At 41.9% G+C, this 19,236-nt stretch overlaps 1 protein-coding gene across 1 annotated transcript in view; it reads left to right on the top strand.

Moving 5' to 3' along the window:
• The window catches only part of Enkur (enkurin, TRPC channel interacting protein), a 25,871-nt gene extending 6,635 nt beyond the window's left edge, over positions 1 to 19,236 (top strand). Inside the window, exons 2-5 of the mRNA XM_036188133.1 lie at positions 2,798 to 2,943; positions 5,099 to 5,322; positions 10,481 to 10,627; positions 18,734 to 19,236. Coding sequence (XP_036044026.1) covers positions 2,798 to 2,943; positions 5,099 to 5,322; positions 10,481 to 10,627; positions 18,734 to 18,907 — 691 coding nt within the window. The 3' untranslated portion in view covers positions 18,908 to 19,236. The remainder of the gene's footprint in view (positions 1 to 2,797; positions 2,944 to 5,098; positions 5,323 to 10,480; positions 10,628 to 18,733) is intronic.

Here is a 19,236-nt window from a genome sequence, read left to right as displayed (position 1 = left end):
GCCAAAGTCCAGAGAAAGGAAACAAAGCCCTCGATTATCCCAGAATTAAGAAGACAGTTTGGAGATGGAAAGACCAAGTATCTAGGATGCACAGCGTGGTGCACCAGAGAGCAGAGAGCTGCCCAGAGAGGGACAGCAGCCTGCATAAGATTTCCTTGAACTCCTTGGTTGATAGTGTACATGTGTATGAAATACAACACCAAGAAAATGACCCCCAGAAAGCAGCAGCGTTCACCAGCCAGTGGTGAGGACTTCCCACACACAGAGATGTTGCCACAGAGTAGAACTGGAGCCAAGTTCTGAGGCTGAAGACTGACTTAACATCTAGCCTTAAACTGACCACTTTTTCAACTATGACAACTGCATTCCAGACTCAAACTAAAGAAATGTTAAAACAATAGAAAAAGAAAAAGGGTTTAAAAAAAAGTCAGGAATCAACGCTATAAAATTCATATTCCTTGGCATCCAATAAGAAAAATGTAGAGGTAAGCCAGACATGGTGTTGCATGCCTTACATCCCCATACTTGGGAAGCAGAGGCAGGTGGATCTCTGTGAGTTTGAGGTTAGCCTAATCTACAAAGTGTGTTATAAAACAGAGTTATATAGACTCTGTATCAAAAAACATGCAAACATACAAACAAACAAAAATAACAATAATGTACAAGTGTGCAGAGAAACGGGAAAATATAAGATATATCCTAGAGGAAAAGCAGCCAATTTAAATATCCAGAAATGTCACAAATAAGAAAATTACTAGACAAAGGCATTTAAAGCATGTTCAAATGCTATTTTAAATATCACATTCAAAGAGGTAGAGGGACGCAGGACTAAGATATGGGGAGAAATGAAAGGGAAGAAAAGACACAAGTCTGCTGTGGGATGTTCTGTATGTCAAATGTGTTGCTCTGATTGGTTAAAATAAATAAAGTGCTGATTGGACAGTAGCCAGACAGGAAAGGGTAGGTGGGACAAGGAGGAGGAGAATGCTGGGAAGTGAAGGCTGGGGCAGGGAGATACGGCCAGCTGCTGCCATGACAAGAAAGAGATAAGGTACTTGTAAGCCACGAGCTACGTGGCAAAGAAATGGGCTAAATATAAGAGTAAGAGCTAGACAATGGTAGGCCTGAACTAATGGCCAAGCAGTTTAACTAATATAAATGTCTGTGTGTTTATTTTACATATGCGTTGTTGGACTAACAGGGCTTGGTGGCACCTGGAGAGAAGCTCTCCAACTACACAAGTCTAACTTCTAAACGTGGAGAAGACAATGTCCAAAGTGAAAAGAGCACGTTGGGTGGGCTTAGCAATAGCGAAGGCACTAATAAAGAAAACAGAAGCAAATACAATGACACCACAACACAAAATGAAACATGGGGAGTAAAGACCAGAAAAGAGAACAGAGCACTGGCAAGCTAGGGACAAAGTCAGCCAACTTGTAAGTCAGGCGTGGTGGTGCCTACCTTTCATCTCTCTCTCTGCCATGTGGTCCAAGGATCAAGAACAGGTCATCAGGCTTCCTGACAAGCCCCTTAACCTGCTGAGCCATCTCACCAACCCACAATTATAGACTAGAAAGCACATTAAAATGAAATGACACAGACATACAAACTGAAAGTGATTGGCTAAAATTTCTATGTAGTCTGTGAGAATATCCCTTTAAAAATAAAGATATCAAGCACAAGAACTGGCCGATTCAGTGATCTGACTGGCTTGGGTGGGGGTCCCCTTCCTCACCACCTCAAGTGTGTCCCTCTCCAAGCCCTGCATTGGGCAGAGGAGGAGGACTTTTCCCTGAGACAGGGAGCACCATTCAAGGGAATGCAATTGAGAGATGAGCTGTGTTTCGTCTGTACCGCGACCTCTCCAGGGTATATAGAAGCATTGGTTTCTGTTTTTAAGGACTCAAGACATACAAAGTATGTTCTCCAACTACAGTGGAAATAAATTAGAAATCTGAAAAGATAAATGGGAACCCCAAGTCTATGAAAACTGAGCAAACACATACAAGTAAACTTCTAAAGGAAGACAGTATAAAGGGTATTAGGGCTGCATGGAAATGGAAGGCATCCTTTTCTTTTCCTTTTTTTTCCAAGACAAAGTTTCTCTGTGAAGCCCTGGCTATACCAGAATACATTTAGTGGGCCAGGCTGGGCTCTAACTCAGAGATTTGCCCACCTCTGCCTCCCAAGTGCTGAAACTAAATGTATGTGTCTCCAAGATTGGTGAATGATGTCCTTTCAAACGTTTGGGATGCAGTCAAGGCAGTGCTTAGAGGAAAATGTACAGCTTTAAACACTCAGAAAGTCCTAAAAGGTAAAAATCAAATATATTTGTATTTATACCTTAAGAAACCTGTTTTTGAAGAGCAAGTTACATGTAAAGCAAGAGGAATGAATATTAAAGATCAGTGAAGAAATCATTTAAATAAAACGTGAGTGATCACTAGAGAAAATGAGTGAATTTGGGTTCATTAAGAAGATGATTAAACTGCCAGCAAGACTGACTGGCTAGGGCTTGGGGTGGGGAGACACAGCACTAAGATCAGCAGTGAGAGATGAGACAACCTAATCGATACCAGTGACAGCTGATAATACAGAGATGAAAGAACACTTTTGCCTCTGCACCTCCTTCAATATCTAGGTCGTAAGAGCAGTAGATGCGGTCAGATCACGAAGCTATGCCCGTTCTCCGTTATCAATACAGACACACATAAATCAGACATGTATGTCTGTTTTTAAGCTTTAAGTATTTTGCCCTAGAAATATAAATGCTATAACTCTAAATTTTGAATTTCAGGTACACGTCAGTGTTTCGAGCATCTGTAAAAGATGACGTGAAGAAATCCAAAACAGCAATGAAAACCATGGGGCCTGCCAAGGTTGACCTTCCTTCCCCAAAGGAGTTTCTAAAGAAACATTCAAAAGAAAAAACACTACCACCTAGTAGGTTTAATCACTTTCTGGTTTAAATATTAGAATTGTTGGCAAGTAATTTAGCTACCCCATTATTTTACTTTCAATCAATATTAAATATACGCAGGCAACAGCAACTTTACTTCATAGTGAACGGGGCTTGGGTGCCTAGGAGAAAGTGCAAGCGTGATAGAAAGAGAATGGTGGGTGGTGATTTGCCTCTGTACAGACCCTTTTTTTTTTTTGAACTGAGGATTGAACCCAGGGCCTTGAGCTTGCTAGGTAAGTGCTCTACCACTGAGCTAAATAACCAACCCCATACAGACTCTTGGTGAGGCAAGCATTGTAAGCTACTTCTTGACCTATCCAAAGAGCCTCCTCCTCCAACGTCATCTGCTTCAGCATCTTGTCTCCTGGCTTGTATCTTTAATTCTAAGCATTTATAAGATGGGTTGGCACCCCAGGTACAGTGTCTGATTGGTGGGCAAGGTTGCCCCTCATCTTGACTCCAGTTTTTTTTTTTTTCCTGAGAGATGAAAATTACAATGATTATTATCAGTTGTTGAACCAATATCAGATTGAATTAGGGACCACTCTAATAACTTCTTTTTATCTAAATTACCTTAAAGCCCTTACTCCCAAGTAAAACATTCACATTGTAAGATACTGGACCTATGGGTTCAATGTATGAATCCTGGAAAGATAGGTCAGCCTCAAGAAGAGGTCAATCCAACCCATAGACTTTTAACAGCAATTATGTTTTCCCCCTGAAAATGGAAGTAATATAATCTCACTTGTAACAGGACACCAAAGCTTAGGAGGCTCCCAGAACTTAGCACAACTGAATGGAAGTACCATTGAGGCTGTAAAACTCAGCTTGTAGACAGCACTACCTGCCAAAACTAAAACAAAGGCCTAACCGTCAAAGTCCATAGTTCTGGGAAAGTCTCCAAGTGTACTAACCTTGCCTTTTGTGCTTAACAGCTCACCCTAAGAAAGGCTCAGCGCTACATTGGTATCCCGATCAGTGTAGTTGCTGACTGGCTAGTAAAGACTTTCTATTGGCTTAAACCATGCCTGAACCACCTTCTCTGGTGAATGCCCCCACAACATCACTAAGAAGACAAAGGCAGCTAATGCAGAAGTGACTAAAGCCTGACCATAGTAACCATGGTACAGTTAAGATGGGAATAAGGCCCTGATAAGAGAGTAACTGTCTTAGTCCTTACAAACTTTAATTATTTGACATTTTAGAATAAAAAAGCCATGGTTATGTGACTGTGTCACAGTGGCTGGTTGGAATTGATAAACTGAAGAGGCTGTGTTCAGTGAAACAGTTCCATTTGCTATTATGAAGACTGTGTGGAATACAGAGAAGATGAAGTCTGGTGGTTTCTCCCTTAGGATGCTGGAACACACTAGGAAGGAAGGAGTGGGGGGATCTTGGTCATATTGGTAACTTGTTAAACTGTGTGTTGAGTACACAGCAATTACTCATTGTAATTAACTTCTGTAAAAATATCCACAGATCATTGAGCTTTCAACATCTTTTGTTTTTGTTTTTTGTTTTTTTGGTTTGGTTTGGTTTGGTTTTTTGAGACAGGGTTTCTCTGTGTAGCTTCGGAGCCTGTCCTGGAACTTGCTTTGTAGACCAGGCTGGCCTCCCGAACTCATAGAGATCTGCCTGCCTCTGCCTCCTGAGTGCTGGGATTAAAGGCTAACATCAAGGTTTGTCAATTTATTCAATGGCTTTGTTATAGTTATCTCTTTAAAAACATAATTATGGATAATACTGATAACATGCTGAAAATATATTTTTGTATTTAAAACTTACTTTAAATGGGAAAACTGAGTATGTGTTGTTGGAGTCTTTATAATTTCCATCAGAAATGTAGTAGTGATCTGTCATTAATATCCTCTTACTCTTTTGTACTGTTTTTCAACATCAAATTGCACTTAATTTTAAATTTTGATTATTTACAGTTGAGGTATGATTGACAAAAGGCAATATATTTGATGTACACAAATCAATAAATTTGTTGATATACACAATTTTTTATCTTAAGTATTTGCATCTAACATTAATGAAACCTCAATACCAGTGGTAAATATCTGGGTGTCCTCAATAGTGTTGAGTAACAATGGTTATTTTCGAACATTAACAATGAAATGTTATATTTAACAGAAAAAAAGTTTAATAGGTGCACTCCCAAGAAGCCTCCAGTGCCCTTGAGGACTGATCATCCAGTCATGGGAATACAGAGTGGAAAAAACTTCATAAACACAAATGCAGCTGACGTCATCATGGGCGTGGCCAAAAAGCCCAAGCCAATTTATGTTGACAAAAGAACTGGAGACAAGCATGATCTTGAAACTTCAGGACTGCTCCCCAAGTACATCAATAAAAAGGTAGTACTTGATTGTCAGTCAGCATGAGATCTGAGATTCCCAAGTCTTGCAGGGGGCTCCTAATCTTCTCCACGAGATAGCTACACAGTGTGTTCCCTGGACAGAGCACAAATTCTGTTCATTGCCACTGCTGTGGGGTCTGTGCACAGTTCATATCTAAAGCATGAATGCTGTCTTCCTCAGTCTGCGTTATTAATGTACTTAATAACTATAGCAGACATTCTCTAAAAGATGTTACTTATCAGCGAGGTAAAAATATCACTAAAGGCAGTCACTACTGTAAACCTGGAGGAACCCACCTTTCAGGAGGTGATGAGGCGTAGTCATTCAAGAGTGTCAGCTTGGGAACAGAGTGAGAGCACTTAACAGATGAGGCTTCAAAACCACTCATCCTGTCAATCTCTCTGAATAACCCACATTACTATTTTAGTGATTTGATTGGAGTTTGGGTAAAGATTGCAAGCTCTGTAAAGGGGTTAATTATTTTGGGTCATTAATTTCTGTCTGAAAAGGTGTTCATCAGAAAGGGATATAATTTTACTTGCCAAGTGTTATGTAAACTTATGTAAAAAAGGTTTTTGAATCAAAAAGCTTACAAGGAAAATATACAAATCCTACCATATCATATATATATATATATATATTTTATAGAGCATAAAAGTGTGTATGTGAACATATACTAAAATAGGCTTCAAAGTCCTAAATATTAATAACAAATAATAGTAAATTGTGGCCAGAAAAGAGGAAGGATAAAAGGAAGGAAGGAAGGAAGGAAGGAAGGGAGGGAGGGAGGGAGGGAGGGAGGAAGGAAGGAAGGAAGGAAGGGAGGGAGGGAGGGAGGGAGGAAGGAAGGAGAGCTTGAGGAACAGAGGGAAAGAGGAAGAGGAGAAAAAGAGGGGAGGGGAGGAGAGAGGAGAGAAGAGGAAGGTAGAGGAGGGGAGGGGTGTATGGTATTTTAATAGTGAGGAATGAGTCCAAGTAAGTCTAGTGGTCCTGCACACGCCCCATGAGTGCAGAAATTGAAAACAGCCTCCAGGCTGCTTTCAGAGCTCAGCACCCATTCTCTGGGAAACTTCTCTCATCCAGCAGGCTAAGAACACCTCTAGAAGAACTCGGCTGTCTTCTGGGCATCAGCCACAGGCTGAGAACTTTACTGAGGCTTCTCAGGATACTTCTTCCTCTTGTGGCACATCTAAGGTTCTTGAAGCATCTTTGGGAAAAGTGGACTCCTGGCTCCTTCAAGCTACTTCTAACCCATTATTGATCTGTTGCTGCATACATTCCTTCTCCTTGGGTGGTCGAGATGGAAACTGCTGCCCGCACTTCCTCCTCTCTGCTGTCTCTGTTTATGCTGCCCACATCAATACATTTTCCTTCGGAACAGAAAACAAATTGAAGTGTCCATCACAGAAACATATAGATAGCAGATTAATCTATTACCTGTGAATGTTTATCAATCCATAAAGCAGCACACACTTGTTTTCTTTTTGCTACTCTTCAGACTTATTCAATTTTTCACTATATAGTTAAGTCTTTTTTAAAAAGTCTATGATTGGAAAGGACATAGGTAGCACCTCAGTTTGGTTTCTATTGCTATGGTGGACATTGTGACCAAATGTAGGGAGGAGAGGGTTTGTTTACTATTACAGCTCACAGCCTGTCATGAAGGGAAGTCAGAGCAGGAACTCAGGGCAGTGACCTGGACTTCGGAGCTGATGCAGAGGCTATGAGGGGTGCTGCTTACTTACTGGCTTGCTCCCCATGGTTTGCTCAGTCTGCTTTCATATACAACCCAGGACCTCCCACCCAGGATGGCACTACCCACAGTGGTCCCTCCCACATCAACCATTAATCAAGAAAATGCCCTCACAGACTTGTTTAGAAGCCAATTTAATGGAGGCTCAAATTTTCTCAATTGAGATTCCCTCCTCCCAGATGACCGTTGCTTGTGTCAAGTGAACAGAAAACTAGCCAGCTCCAAGTGGTAAAGAGAATTCAATTTGGGGAAAAGCTAATTAGACTTTTTTTTCTTTTTCTTTCTTTTTTTCTTTTTTAATTTTGTTTGTTTGTTTGTTCTAGATGAAGTATATGCTATTTGTGCCTTAAGATTGTGAAGACAAACTAAAATATGAATGAGCACATGGGGTGTGTGGCATTAATAGTGAGCTATCATTTCAAATACCAATTTGTCACTTGCTAACTTTGGGATCTGTGACAATCCCATATTGAACTGACTATAGGGTAGAGTGAGCGTTAAATGACATTAAGGATACTAAGCATCTGATGATGTCTGGCACCTAATAAAAGAGCCAAAAGACTAGACATTATAATAGAACATTAGGATTCATCAGCCTCCAGCCATTTAGCTTGTAGGAACACTTAAGATCACTGAAGCTTTTGCTCATTTGCCAGACATTTTTTTCCCCTAAAATGTACAACTCTGGTCCCTTTCCTAACGTAATATGCCAAACATAATCTAACTTTTTAAAAAAAGATTTATTTATTTATTATGTACACAGAAGAGGGTGCCAGATCTCATTACAGATGGTTGTGAGCCACCACGTGGGTGCTGGGAATTAAACTCAGGACCTCTGGAAGAGCAGTCAGACCTCTGAGCCATCTCTCCAGCCCCTAGGAAACATTTTTTTTTGTTTTGTTTTGTTTTTCGAGACACTCTGTAGACCAGGCTGGCCTTGAACTCACAGAGATCCACCTACCTCTGCCTCCCTCCCGAGTGCTGGGATTTAAGGGGTGCACCACAACCGCCCAGCTATAATCTAACCTTTTAAAAAGTATTTTTATGATGAAGCAGGGTGGTATGCATGTGCCACAACTCACATGCAGGAGTCAGAGGACTTTGTGAGAATCGTTGTGAATAGTTTCCACAACTACGAGACCCCTCACTGCCACTTCCTCGAAGACACCTCCCCTGGTTTTTTTAGCTTCAGTTACTTCTATTTTCATTACGCTTCTTAGCCTATATATGCTTCTGGGCCGGCACACATGTTATTTTATACTTTTCCTTCTCAAGAGGGGCTTGGCACCCTTGTGGGTACCAAAATCCACAAATGCTCAGAGCTCTCATGTGAGTGTCTTTAGTGGATGTGTGTAACATATATAACCTGTTACGGGCTTTTTTTTTTTTTTTAAATCTCTAGACTTCTTAACACAATCAATATAGGGCAAACACTATGCACACCATTGGTACACTATGCTGTTTAAAGAATAATAACAAGGAAAATAGCCTGTACATATTCATTATGGATATAGTTTAAATTTTTAGGTATATTTATTTTTATGTGCATGTATATTTTGCCTGCATGTCTCTCTGTGTACCATGTGAGTGCCTAGTGCCTGTGAAGGCCAGAAGAGGTTATTGGATCCCCTGAAACTGGAGTTACAGATGGTTGGTTGTAAGCTGCAATGTGGGTGCTGGGAACAGAACTCAGGTCCTCTAGAAGGACAGCACTTTTCACTTCTGAGCCACCTCTCCAATCCCAGACGCAGGTTTTTAATGTTTTCCTCTTTTGAGGTTGATTGAACACATCTCTCTACACAAGAATAAGAATTCAGTGAGGAAAGAAACCCTACTTTCCTATTCACTATTATTTTTAGCACTCAAAAATTCTCAAATTCTTTTTTGAAATCTGAACACAGAGAAATTGTGTTTCTCCGGAAAGTGATAATGCATTCACTAATTTGAAGGAACCACAGTCGACAGCCTCCCCATCAGTCCCTGTAAGCAGCTCAGGAGTCGGAAAATGCAGCTTGCCTTTCCAAAACAATGTTAGGGGCCTGGGCCAAGCTTTAAGAAGTTGTTCTGCATGGTGCCGTTAAGTGTTTGTTCTTACGGTTTATAAAGACTTGTCCCCTTTTATTTAACCAGATTACAAAAAAGGAGACCTCTGTGATGTCTGAGAGATTTCTAGTAAAAGCTGAACTACATGAAATACAGGGGGAAAAGACCAACTCTAATTTTTTAAAGACTTATTTTATTTTTTTTAACTCTGTATGCATGTATGTTCATGTGTATGTGAACACGGGTACCAACAGGGAAGGGACATCAGATCCCCTGGAGCTGGAGATACAAGTGGTTCTGAGCCACCCAAGTGGGTTCTGGAACTGAACTCAGGTCCTCTGCAAAGGCAGGGCATGCTCCTAACCACTGAGCCTTCTCACAAGCCCCAGAGAAGCCCACCCTTAAAAGTGAATTTGCTGAGTATGGTGATGTTAGTCTCAGCACTCAGAAATCTGAGGCAGGTGGATGTCTGTAAACTGGAGGCCAGTCTGCTCTACACAGAGACATCAAGGCCAGCCTTGACTACTCTGTCTAAAAAAAAAAAGTCTAGACCAATAGTTCTTAACCTTCCTAATGCTTCTACCCTTTAATCCAGTTCCTCATGTTGTGGTAACCCCAATCATAAAATAATTTTCATTGATACTTCATAACTGTGATTGTGTTACTGTTATGAATCATAGTATATGTATCTATGCTGCATAATGGGCTAAGGCGATCTCTGGGAAAGGGTCATTCAAACAGAGGGCTGTGATGCACAGGTTAAGAACAACTGGTCTAGAGCTTAAGACTAGACACTGGTGACACTCAGAAGAAAAAAGCAAATTGCTGCAAGATCTCTCTTCTTTTAGTGTGTGTGTGTGTGTGTGTGTGTGTGTGTGCATGTGTGTGTGTGTATGCGTGTGTGTGTGTGTGTGTGTGTGTGCAGGGTGTGTGTGTGTGCGTGTGTGTGTGTGTGTGTGTGTGTGTGTGTGTGTGTGTGTGTGTGTGTGTACACGTGTGCACATATATGAAAGGCAGAGGACAACTTGTAGGAATCACCTCTTTGCTTCCACCATGTGGGTCCAGAGGATTGAATTCAGATTATCAGACTTGGTAGCAAGCACCTTTGCCTACTGAGCCAGCTTTCTGGTCCAGTATCTCACATTAAATGACGAGGTGGGGGGTGGGGGATGGGGTGGGAGCAAGGAGGAAATCAAGGAATTTTGTCAATTTGCAGTGTTTTTGTTTGTTGGGTCCTTTTTTCTTTTTCAATATTTAAGACAATGGAAGTGCTTGCTCTCTAGTCCTTAGTTGTTATGCTCACACACAGAAGACTGAGCACAGGATGCTGATTAGTTTTCTTCTGAAAAACCCTCACAGGATTATGGTGTCACTCCTGAATACATATGTAAGCGAAATGAGGATGTAAAGAGAGCCCAAGAGGAGTATGATAGTTACATCCAGGAGAACCTTAAGAAAGCAGCTATGAAGAGACTTTCTGATGAAGAACGGGAGGCGGTTCTGCAGGTGAGCCTTCTGGAATTAGCTCCGTCAGCCTCTCTAGACAAACCCCCATCAGCTCCACCACTGAAGCCAGGGCTTTGAAGTGTCTCTTTGGTTCTAGCGAAAGCACATAGAGTAACGCTTACTCTTTGAAAAGGGAAAGAAGAAAACCCTGTAGTTCAGAGATTCTTAAAATATTTTATTTCTAATTTGTGAGTATTAGTTGTAAGGAAGCCCACTTTCTCCTACAACAAACTGTTTTTTTTTTTTTTAAAAAGTAAGAAAACAGTTACTTTCATTCACTAAATTTATTTTTCAAAATGCTCATAAATGAGGTATTATTTTTCACTAGATGGAGCTCTAGAATAATTGAAGCTGTCCCCAAACAATCTACTTTTTTTTTTTCTTTCCAATGACTCAACTTTCCAAAGTATTAAATAAATGGGTGTTAGATTTTATATATGTTTCTTCTGTTTTGACTAAAAGGGCCGTAAGCCCTATTTTCATTGTAGTTTAATGGAAGAGGTCTGTCTGGGGTGTGAGACATCAAGAGGTGAGCAGGCCATGGCACTATCATTTGCATAGAGCATTCATTAGGCACCTGCGTGGACTCCTCTGCCATCACGCTATCCCTTAAAGAAGTGAAATCAAGATTCTTTTTAACATTTATTTGAAAGCTTTCTTCAAGACATTATCCAGTGACCTCATAAAACAGGAGGATATGTTTGGGGAGATGGTTCAGCAGTAAAGAGTTTGCCTAACAAATGTGAGTACATAAAAAGTAGAGTTTGATAATGCATGTCTGTAATCCCGGGGCTCCTGTGCCAGCACAGAAGGGGTTGATTGATAGGAGAGAAGCTCATGGGCCAGTTAGCCTGGTGAATGCAGGAGACCCTCTCTCAGACAAGGTAGAAGGCAAGAACCAACACTTGACATTGTCCTCTCACCTCCACACAGACATCATAGCACACACATGCCGTACTCATGTACACAATGCACACACACACCATAAAAAACAAAACTCTTTCTTTTATTAATTTCTTTTGAAAATGGGTTATATGCCATCACAGAGTCCTAATATTTAATTGATGGCATCATGATCACCAATAAAAAAATTATTAAATATCCATTTTGTACATAGTATTAGCCTGAGCCATGAAGATACCGCAAAAGGTATAAGGTATAATTTTGCTATAGAAAGTGCTATAATCTTATTGATGAGACATGATCTGTATAATGTACCTGGATAGACAGGAATGTGTATTTGTGGGTGTGTGGATCTCAAGTTTAACAGTGTCCCAAGGTAGTAGTCAGCACAAAAAGTTATAGATCTTAAGTGGAGCCCCAAAGTGCAGAGTGAGAAGCACCCATCCACCAGGGACCAAAGGGCAAGGGCTTCTCTGTTGAGGAGGTCATGATGGAATCCTGAAGTGGGGGGAGGGCACTGGCAGGCAGGGACAGGGAAGGCTCTTAGCCCATTATTTTTCCATTATTACTTGGCTTCAGGAAGCACATGCCTCTGCAAAAGCCAGGTCATTATACCTGCATACTGTGTGAAGCTGGAAAATGGGAACAGGAAGAACTTCCTTAGAGAGGGCAAAGGCTCTTCCCTCCTGTGCCTTTTGGCTTTAGTGGAGAGACACTTAAACTTCCTCCTCTAGTCACCCCAGAACCTCTCTTGGTGCGGCAATGACAAAATAGTGACTCCCTCATGGAATGCCTCACTCACTAGCCAGCACATAGTTATCCAGTTACAAAGCCAATTGCTGTCCTCCTCACAAGGCCTGGACCTTGCTTCCCACCCAGTTTGAAGATGCAGGGCTCTGTGGCACTGAGGCCACATGCCTTCAGCTCATTCTTCATGAAAGCAGCAGTCTCATGACACCTGGAAGGGACCATCTGCTCTAAGGATTCCAAACACCTCATTTTACAGATGAGCAGAGTAAATGCAAATATAATTCCTGGATTCATCCATGCACTCATCCGTTCCTTAATTTGTGGACATCTCTGTGTTTATGGGCAAGAGCATAACACACACAATAAGCACAGTCCTTACTCCAGTGAACTTGAACTCTAGCTATACTTGCCTTTGGCCACATGTTTTCAAGTCCATGAGTCAGGACTACAGTCACATCTAACAAATCACGGGCTGGTGTTTTCCCCACCGCAGAAAAGATGGGTGAAAGAGGGAAGTTGTGAGAGTCTGGGCTCCAGGAAACAGAAGGCACACTCAGCTTGGGTTGTGAAGGGAGTTCTAAAAGGAACTGTAGACAAAAGCGAAGTCCAGTGAAGGGAACCAGCAAGGCTCTAAGACCTCCAAGACTAGGGGCAGGGAATTCCAGCACCATCTACAGGCAATGAAGGCCTGTGAAGGATGGGGACAGAGGACTGTCAATGTTCTCAGAACTTCATGAGCCAGAGAGACCTCACGGTGTTGATAACACAATCTAAATGTGTCCACAGTGCAGCAGGTAAGGGGGCAGAGGCCAACCTCTCCTCCTCCTCCGAGCAGAGCTCCTTGAAACTCAGAGGACGGGAAGGACAGAAAGCAGGAGAGCCCACAGGATCAGCTGTCACAGGCAGGGCAGGAAGGTGGAGAGTATTTGGGAGCCACTGGGCCCAGAGACAGGAATCGGAAGGCTTTTCTTATGGATCGTGGCTTGCTCTTTGAATTTTTACCTCATGAGCTATTATTATTATTTTAGTACAAAAACAGGAGAAAGAAAAATGAAAAGAGGAGAAATTCCTATTGCTACAATGGATAAAAGACTATTTTACAAGATAAGATAAACAAAAATAAAAGGTTTAAAAACAGCACAGAGGCTGCATCAACATGATACAAAATTATATTGAGTTTCCATCCCTAGCTGCTGACTTTGATCCAAACACTGTTGTACATCCTAGAAGTTAAAAGCAAACTATCCTTCAGAAAGAAAGCCACAGGGGGAAAAATGTGCTTCTGGAACCACAAGTAATAAGAAAATATTCCCCAACTCGTTTGAAAACCCTTTGATATTTGAAAGTGTTTAAATGTATACATTTTCTCTCTGTGGTAGGCACCCCTGTGGTGCACTGTGGAAACATGTTCAGGGTTCATAATGAAGGACTGGGGAAAGCAGAGTCCCTCTGAGAATTTCTCTTAGGATACATTTTATGTGCTATTAAAAGTTGCACTGACCCGTCTCCTTCTTGAGAGAATTAAACCTCTATCTTTTGCCACCCGAGATCTTTGGTTTAATCTGATTCAACAAGGGCCCAAATCACCTGTCCCATTTCCCCAACCAATGTACCTTCTGGAGTATAACCTATCTTTTCATTGCCTTACCTAAATACAGAATTGAATCACTGAAACTCTGCTATCCCCCAAAGGTTTCTACCTAGTATATCCTTGTTATAAGATACTTCCAACCCTCTTTGATTCACTTATTTTGCTTAGTGGGAATTTCTTACACAAATTAGTGGGTATCACTGTGACATTTTTTTCGTGCAGGCACTTAATATGCTTAGATCATATTCACCCCTGCATTGCCTTCTCAGGTCTCCTCTCTCTGCTACTGATCTTTCCCTTTCTATTTCCTCACCTTTTTGTTATGTAATTGGCCCCCATAATCTCATAGGGCATGGCATTATTAAGAGGTGTGGCCTTTTTGAAGTAGGTGTGGGCTTATTGGAGGAAGTGTGTGTCACTGTGGGGGCGGGCTTTGAGGTCTCCTACTCTCAAAATACTGCCCAGTGTCTCAGTCTACTTCCTGTTGCCTGCATATCAACACGTAGCAGCTCCTTCTCAGGTACCATGTCTGTCTGCATACCATTATCCTCTCCACCATGGGGTAATGGACTGAACCTCTGCAACCATGAACCACCACCTCCACTAATAAAATGTTTTCCTTTATAAAATTGCTGTGGTCATGGTATCTCTTCACAGCAATAGAAACTCTAATTGAGACAGTCACCAATTCTGTTTTGTTTTGTTTCAAGACAAGGATTCTCTGTGTAGCTTTGGAGCATGTCCTAGAACTCACTCTGTAGACCAGGCTGGCCTCAAACTCACAGAGGTCCTCCTGCCTCTGCCTCCTTAGTGCTGGGATTAAAGGCGAGCACCACCACCGCCTGGCCAGTTATCCATTTTTAAAGTTAGCGTACATAGTGCTGGGGTTCAGTATGCATTTCATACATATGTGGCTTTAGTCTCTCTTCTAGTTTGCTCCCCTCCCATTGGCCTCTCCCATGTCCCTTGACCTGCTCTGTCCCTTTCTTCACATAGTCTTCCCGTTGCTTTCATGTCACATGGTTCCATTATCCTCTCTTCTAGTGCCTTACTTAAGACCTCCTTCTTTCCTCTCAAGACATGTTGTGCACCTTCACCCATTTTCCTTACCCATTGGTCTGTTGAACAATCCGGGCTTGTTCCCTTTCCTAGCTATTGTGAATACCACATAAGTAAACACGGAAATGCAAGGATCTCTGGAGTATGTTGGCTATGACTCCTGCTGGTACCTAACCAGGAGTGATGTAGCTGGGTCATGTGGCTTTTCTAATTTTGGAGAAACCCCTGTAGTGTGGGAGTGGCCATACCTAGTTCATAGTCTACAGCAGTTTGTAAGGATTCCTCGCCCCACGGCCTCACAACGGTTTGTTGTCATTTATGTTTTTGATGGCAGCCATGCCAACAGGGGTAAAATGAGATCTCAAAGAGGTTTTAATTTGAATTTCCTTCATGGCTAAGGTTATTGAACATTTTTCAGGTATTTATTGGCCATCTTTTGTGTTTCTTCTTTTGAGAACTATTTGTTCAGTCTCTTAGTCAATACACTGATTGATTTGTGGTTGTTACTGTTTTCCATTCTGAAGACAATCTCTTCACTCTGATGATTGTTTCCTTTGCCATGAAGAAGCTTTTTGTGCATTTTAATTTTATCTTACAAGTATGAGCGTTTTGCCTGCATGTATGTGTGTGCACCTCATACATGTCTGGTGCCTGCCGTGTCCAGGCAAGGTGTTGGATCCCCTGGAACTGGAGTTACAGCCGGTTATAAGATGCCATGTGGGAACTGGAAATCAAACCGTGGTCTTCTAGAAGAGCAGCCAGTGCTTCTAACCTCTGAGCCCTCTCTCCAGACCCCAAAGAAACCCTTGAATTTCATGTAATACCATTTGTCAATTTGGGGGTCATTTCCTGTGCTACTGCAACGCTTTACAGAAAGTCCTTGCCTATGCTGATGATTTCCAGTATTTCATCTGCATTTGTCTCCAGCCGTCAAAGCTTCTGGACTGACACTAAGATCTCTTTGGACCATTTTGAATTGGTTGTAGCATGGTGTGAGCAGCTTCATTCCTCTATACATGGGAATTCCATTTTCTCAGTACGATAATTTGAAGAGACTGTCTCTTTTTCAATGTATGTTTTTGATACCTTACTCAAGAATGAGGTGGTTCTATCTCTGGGTTGATTTCTGGGTCCTCTATTCTAGTCTGTCAGTGTGCATATCTAGTGTTATGCCAGTACCAGGCTATTTTTGTTACTATGACTCTGTAATATAATCTGAGGTCAGGGATTGAGATTCCTCTAGCATAGCTCTTTCTGATAAGGATTGTTTTTGGCTATTCAAGGCCCTTGAAAATTGGAAAATGACTTATATGTTCAGAGGTGGAGGCAAGGTCAGTTCAACTAGTGGACTCCAATCCTTCCCCAGCTTTATACTGTTGCCGAATCTATACTGAAAAACTACGGATGTTCACCAGGTCTATCTTCACTTTGGTAGCTTTCCTTTTCTTATCAGGAATCTCTGTTGGCCACAGGTAGCTTTTCAGCTTATGGGCTGGGCTGTTCTCTCACCCTTCAGATACCTCCTGGATTACATCTGTGGGGTGGCTAACATTCTAGCTAAAGATGGCTCTCAAATGTGGGCTACTTACTAAATGCCTTGGGAGTGTGAGAAGCAACAACAGTAATGAGCTCTGGTCAAGCAGAAAATGTCTTTATATTAGCAAGAACTCTTGAGTCCTCACCCTCATGTTGGAGGGATGCAGCTGTCAGGTAGACAGACCACGCGTGGAATGTTGGGTTTCTGGGGCTGTACAGCAGTGAAGGTCTGTAATCATGGTTCAGAGGTTGTTCACACTAAAAGCCATCTGACTGCAGGGCTATTCTGTGTTGATGGGATCTGTTCCTGGTCCCCAGGGTCAGATTATCCTTCCCCATGTACTTCCTTGCCCAGCTTCCTGTCGCCTACAGCCTGGACTTGTCAGCATCCAGACTGCAGTTCTCCACTTCCGCCTCCCAAGCCTTCCCACACCCTGGGGCTATGGCTGGCCAAACTGAAGCACCCAGGCCTATTCTCAGGCCTCAAGGAAGCATGATTTTTAATAGGTTATTGCTCAAGATGCTGCTGGTTGGCTGCCCTGAGTCACCCAGAGTGACACTATGGGATTTCTCACTGTCTCACCAAAATCCAAAGCTGGAATTGCAGCTTGTGAATGCAGATTTGGGTTTGTCCTGATGGTGGGACTGCCTGTCTCCTGCATGGCTCACCTTTCAGAAATGGCATCTGCTTCCTCTTACCCTGCATGGCCCAACTTGGCTTTCTCCTTATTCTTGTGGCAACTATTATTTCCTCTGCTCTTTGGGGGCACTATTTTACTTGCTTTGTGGATTTACAAAGCTCTTTCTTTCTGTCTTTAAGGTGGAGTCCACTTTTTCTTTGTGTCGATGAGTGTGCACGTGTGTGTGTGTGTGTGTGTGTGTGTGTGTGTATACTTGTGTGCTCATGCACATATATGTGTGGAGATCAGAGGTCAATGTGGGTAACTTCTTTCACTGTCTACCACATTTTTTGAGAAAAGGTCTCTCACTGAACCTGGAGTTTACCAATTCAGCTAGGCTGGATGATTTACAAGCTCCTGGTATCTTCTTGTCATGTGTGTGAATAAATGATCTATGATCTCACAATGAATAGAAAGTGCTAGTTTATAAAACTTCACTGAATGAATTCAATTAGTATTTTAAGCCCATGTTGTCAGTGGAGCCCCTGGTGCACTGTGATGAGAAATGTAACTAGGCAAAGATGGAAACAGCATTTATAGCTCCTAAGAGATCCTTAATTTTGAATTTGTTGATTTTAGAGCCCATAAAACATGAACTATGTTATTGAATTAGCATGTGTTCTACATTTAATGATATTCCAACCATGTCTAGAATACATTAACAGGAAGTATGGAACCCCAGACTATATGGAAGATGACTTACTCTTTGTAATATATTGAGAAGACATATAAAAGGTCATTGTAAAATTGAATTTTTTTCTTACAATAACATTTTGTCAAATAAAATATGATATGCCAGTCAGACATCCAGGCTTCTGGTGTGACTTCTGTGTTGAAGAATAAGGATAAAACAGAAAATGCCAGGCAGGGAAGGCGAAATGAGTGGGTGGGGGTGAGGTGGCCGGCCATGATGACATGTGCTGTGAACCAGCTTTAGAAGGAAGAAACAAGTAGACAGGGACTTGCTGCAGACTAGCCTAAGTCCACATGCTGAGCTCTAGGCCAGTGAGAGACCCTCCCTGAAAAAAGGTATAGGGTGGGGGGGGGGGGGGGGGTGGGAGGTTAGGGGTTTGGTCCTGAAGTTGACACATGGGACAGTTTCCAGCTTCACTCACTTGTACACACATGGCCATGCACACTCAAATACACATGTGCACACAAGTATATAAACATGCATTAGAAAGTAAAACTTTTCTAATTTATGAAAAACATTTCCAAAACCAACTTTTACTTGGGGCTATCAATTTTCAGATTGTTGATTTTTACCAAAACATTTGCTATAAGCTTGGTTCCACTGTGCTCATAACTCTGCATTTACCTATGAGATGCTAAAAACAAGTTACAGCCACACTGACCTGGATGCAAGTAAATCCTCCCAGCAGGGACGGAGCAGACAGCAGAGGGCAGGGCTTGGCCTCTGTGCAGCATGTTCTGGTACTGCGGCCAAGTCCTGGACCAACCAACGTGTTGCCATTTCTAAAGCTGCTTTCAGCAGCTCTTTTCACCTACTCCCTCTGGTCACTGGTACGGTTTCATCCTTTCCTTTCACAGCGTCCATGTTATTTCAAGGTTCTTTACCTTTTGCAGGGGCTGAAGAAGAACTGGGAAGAGGTGCACAAAGAGTTCCAGTCCCTCTCGGTCTTCATCGACTCCATACCGAAGAAGATTCGCAAGCAGAAGCTGGAAGAAGAAATGAAGCAGCTGGAACACGACATCAGTGTCATCGAGAAGCACAAGATCATCTACATCGCCAACAAGTGAATGGATCATTGTGGCAGTTCAGAAACAGAAGAAGAAAAAGGGAAAAAAATCCACAGAGGACATAAAAATAAACCCATGCTTTGTGAAGAGGACTGTGAAGAGAAAATGTTTTCACCGAACATGTAGGCAATGTTAAAAAATAACTGAATTATTCACTGTAGCAGAGAAACTTTTCTCCTCCAGTGTCACAGTTCTCCTTATAAACAAACCATTAAAGTTTGACACTCCGTCCTTGGTCTGTATTCTATGATATCAGGCCTATCACTGTGTACTCGTTTCGTATAAATATGCATTTTGGACCTTGAAAAATAAAAACATTTAGCATTTCA

The sequence above is a fragment of the Onychomys torridus genome, chromosome 5 (genome assembly GCF_903995425.1).
Source record: "Onychomys torridus chromosome 5, mOncTor1.1, whole genome shotgun sequence".
Lineage (NCBI taxonomy): Eukaryota > Metazoa > Chordata > Mammalia > Rodentia > Cricetidae > Onychomys > Onychomys torridus.
Note: the sequence above shows the minus strand (reverse complement) of the source record. Positions and strands in the feature narration are given on the sequence as shown.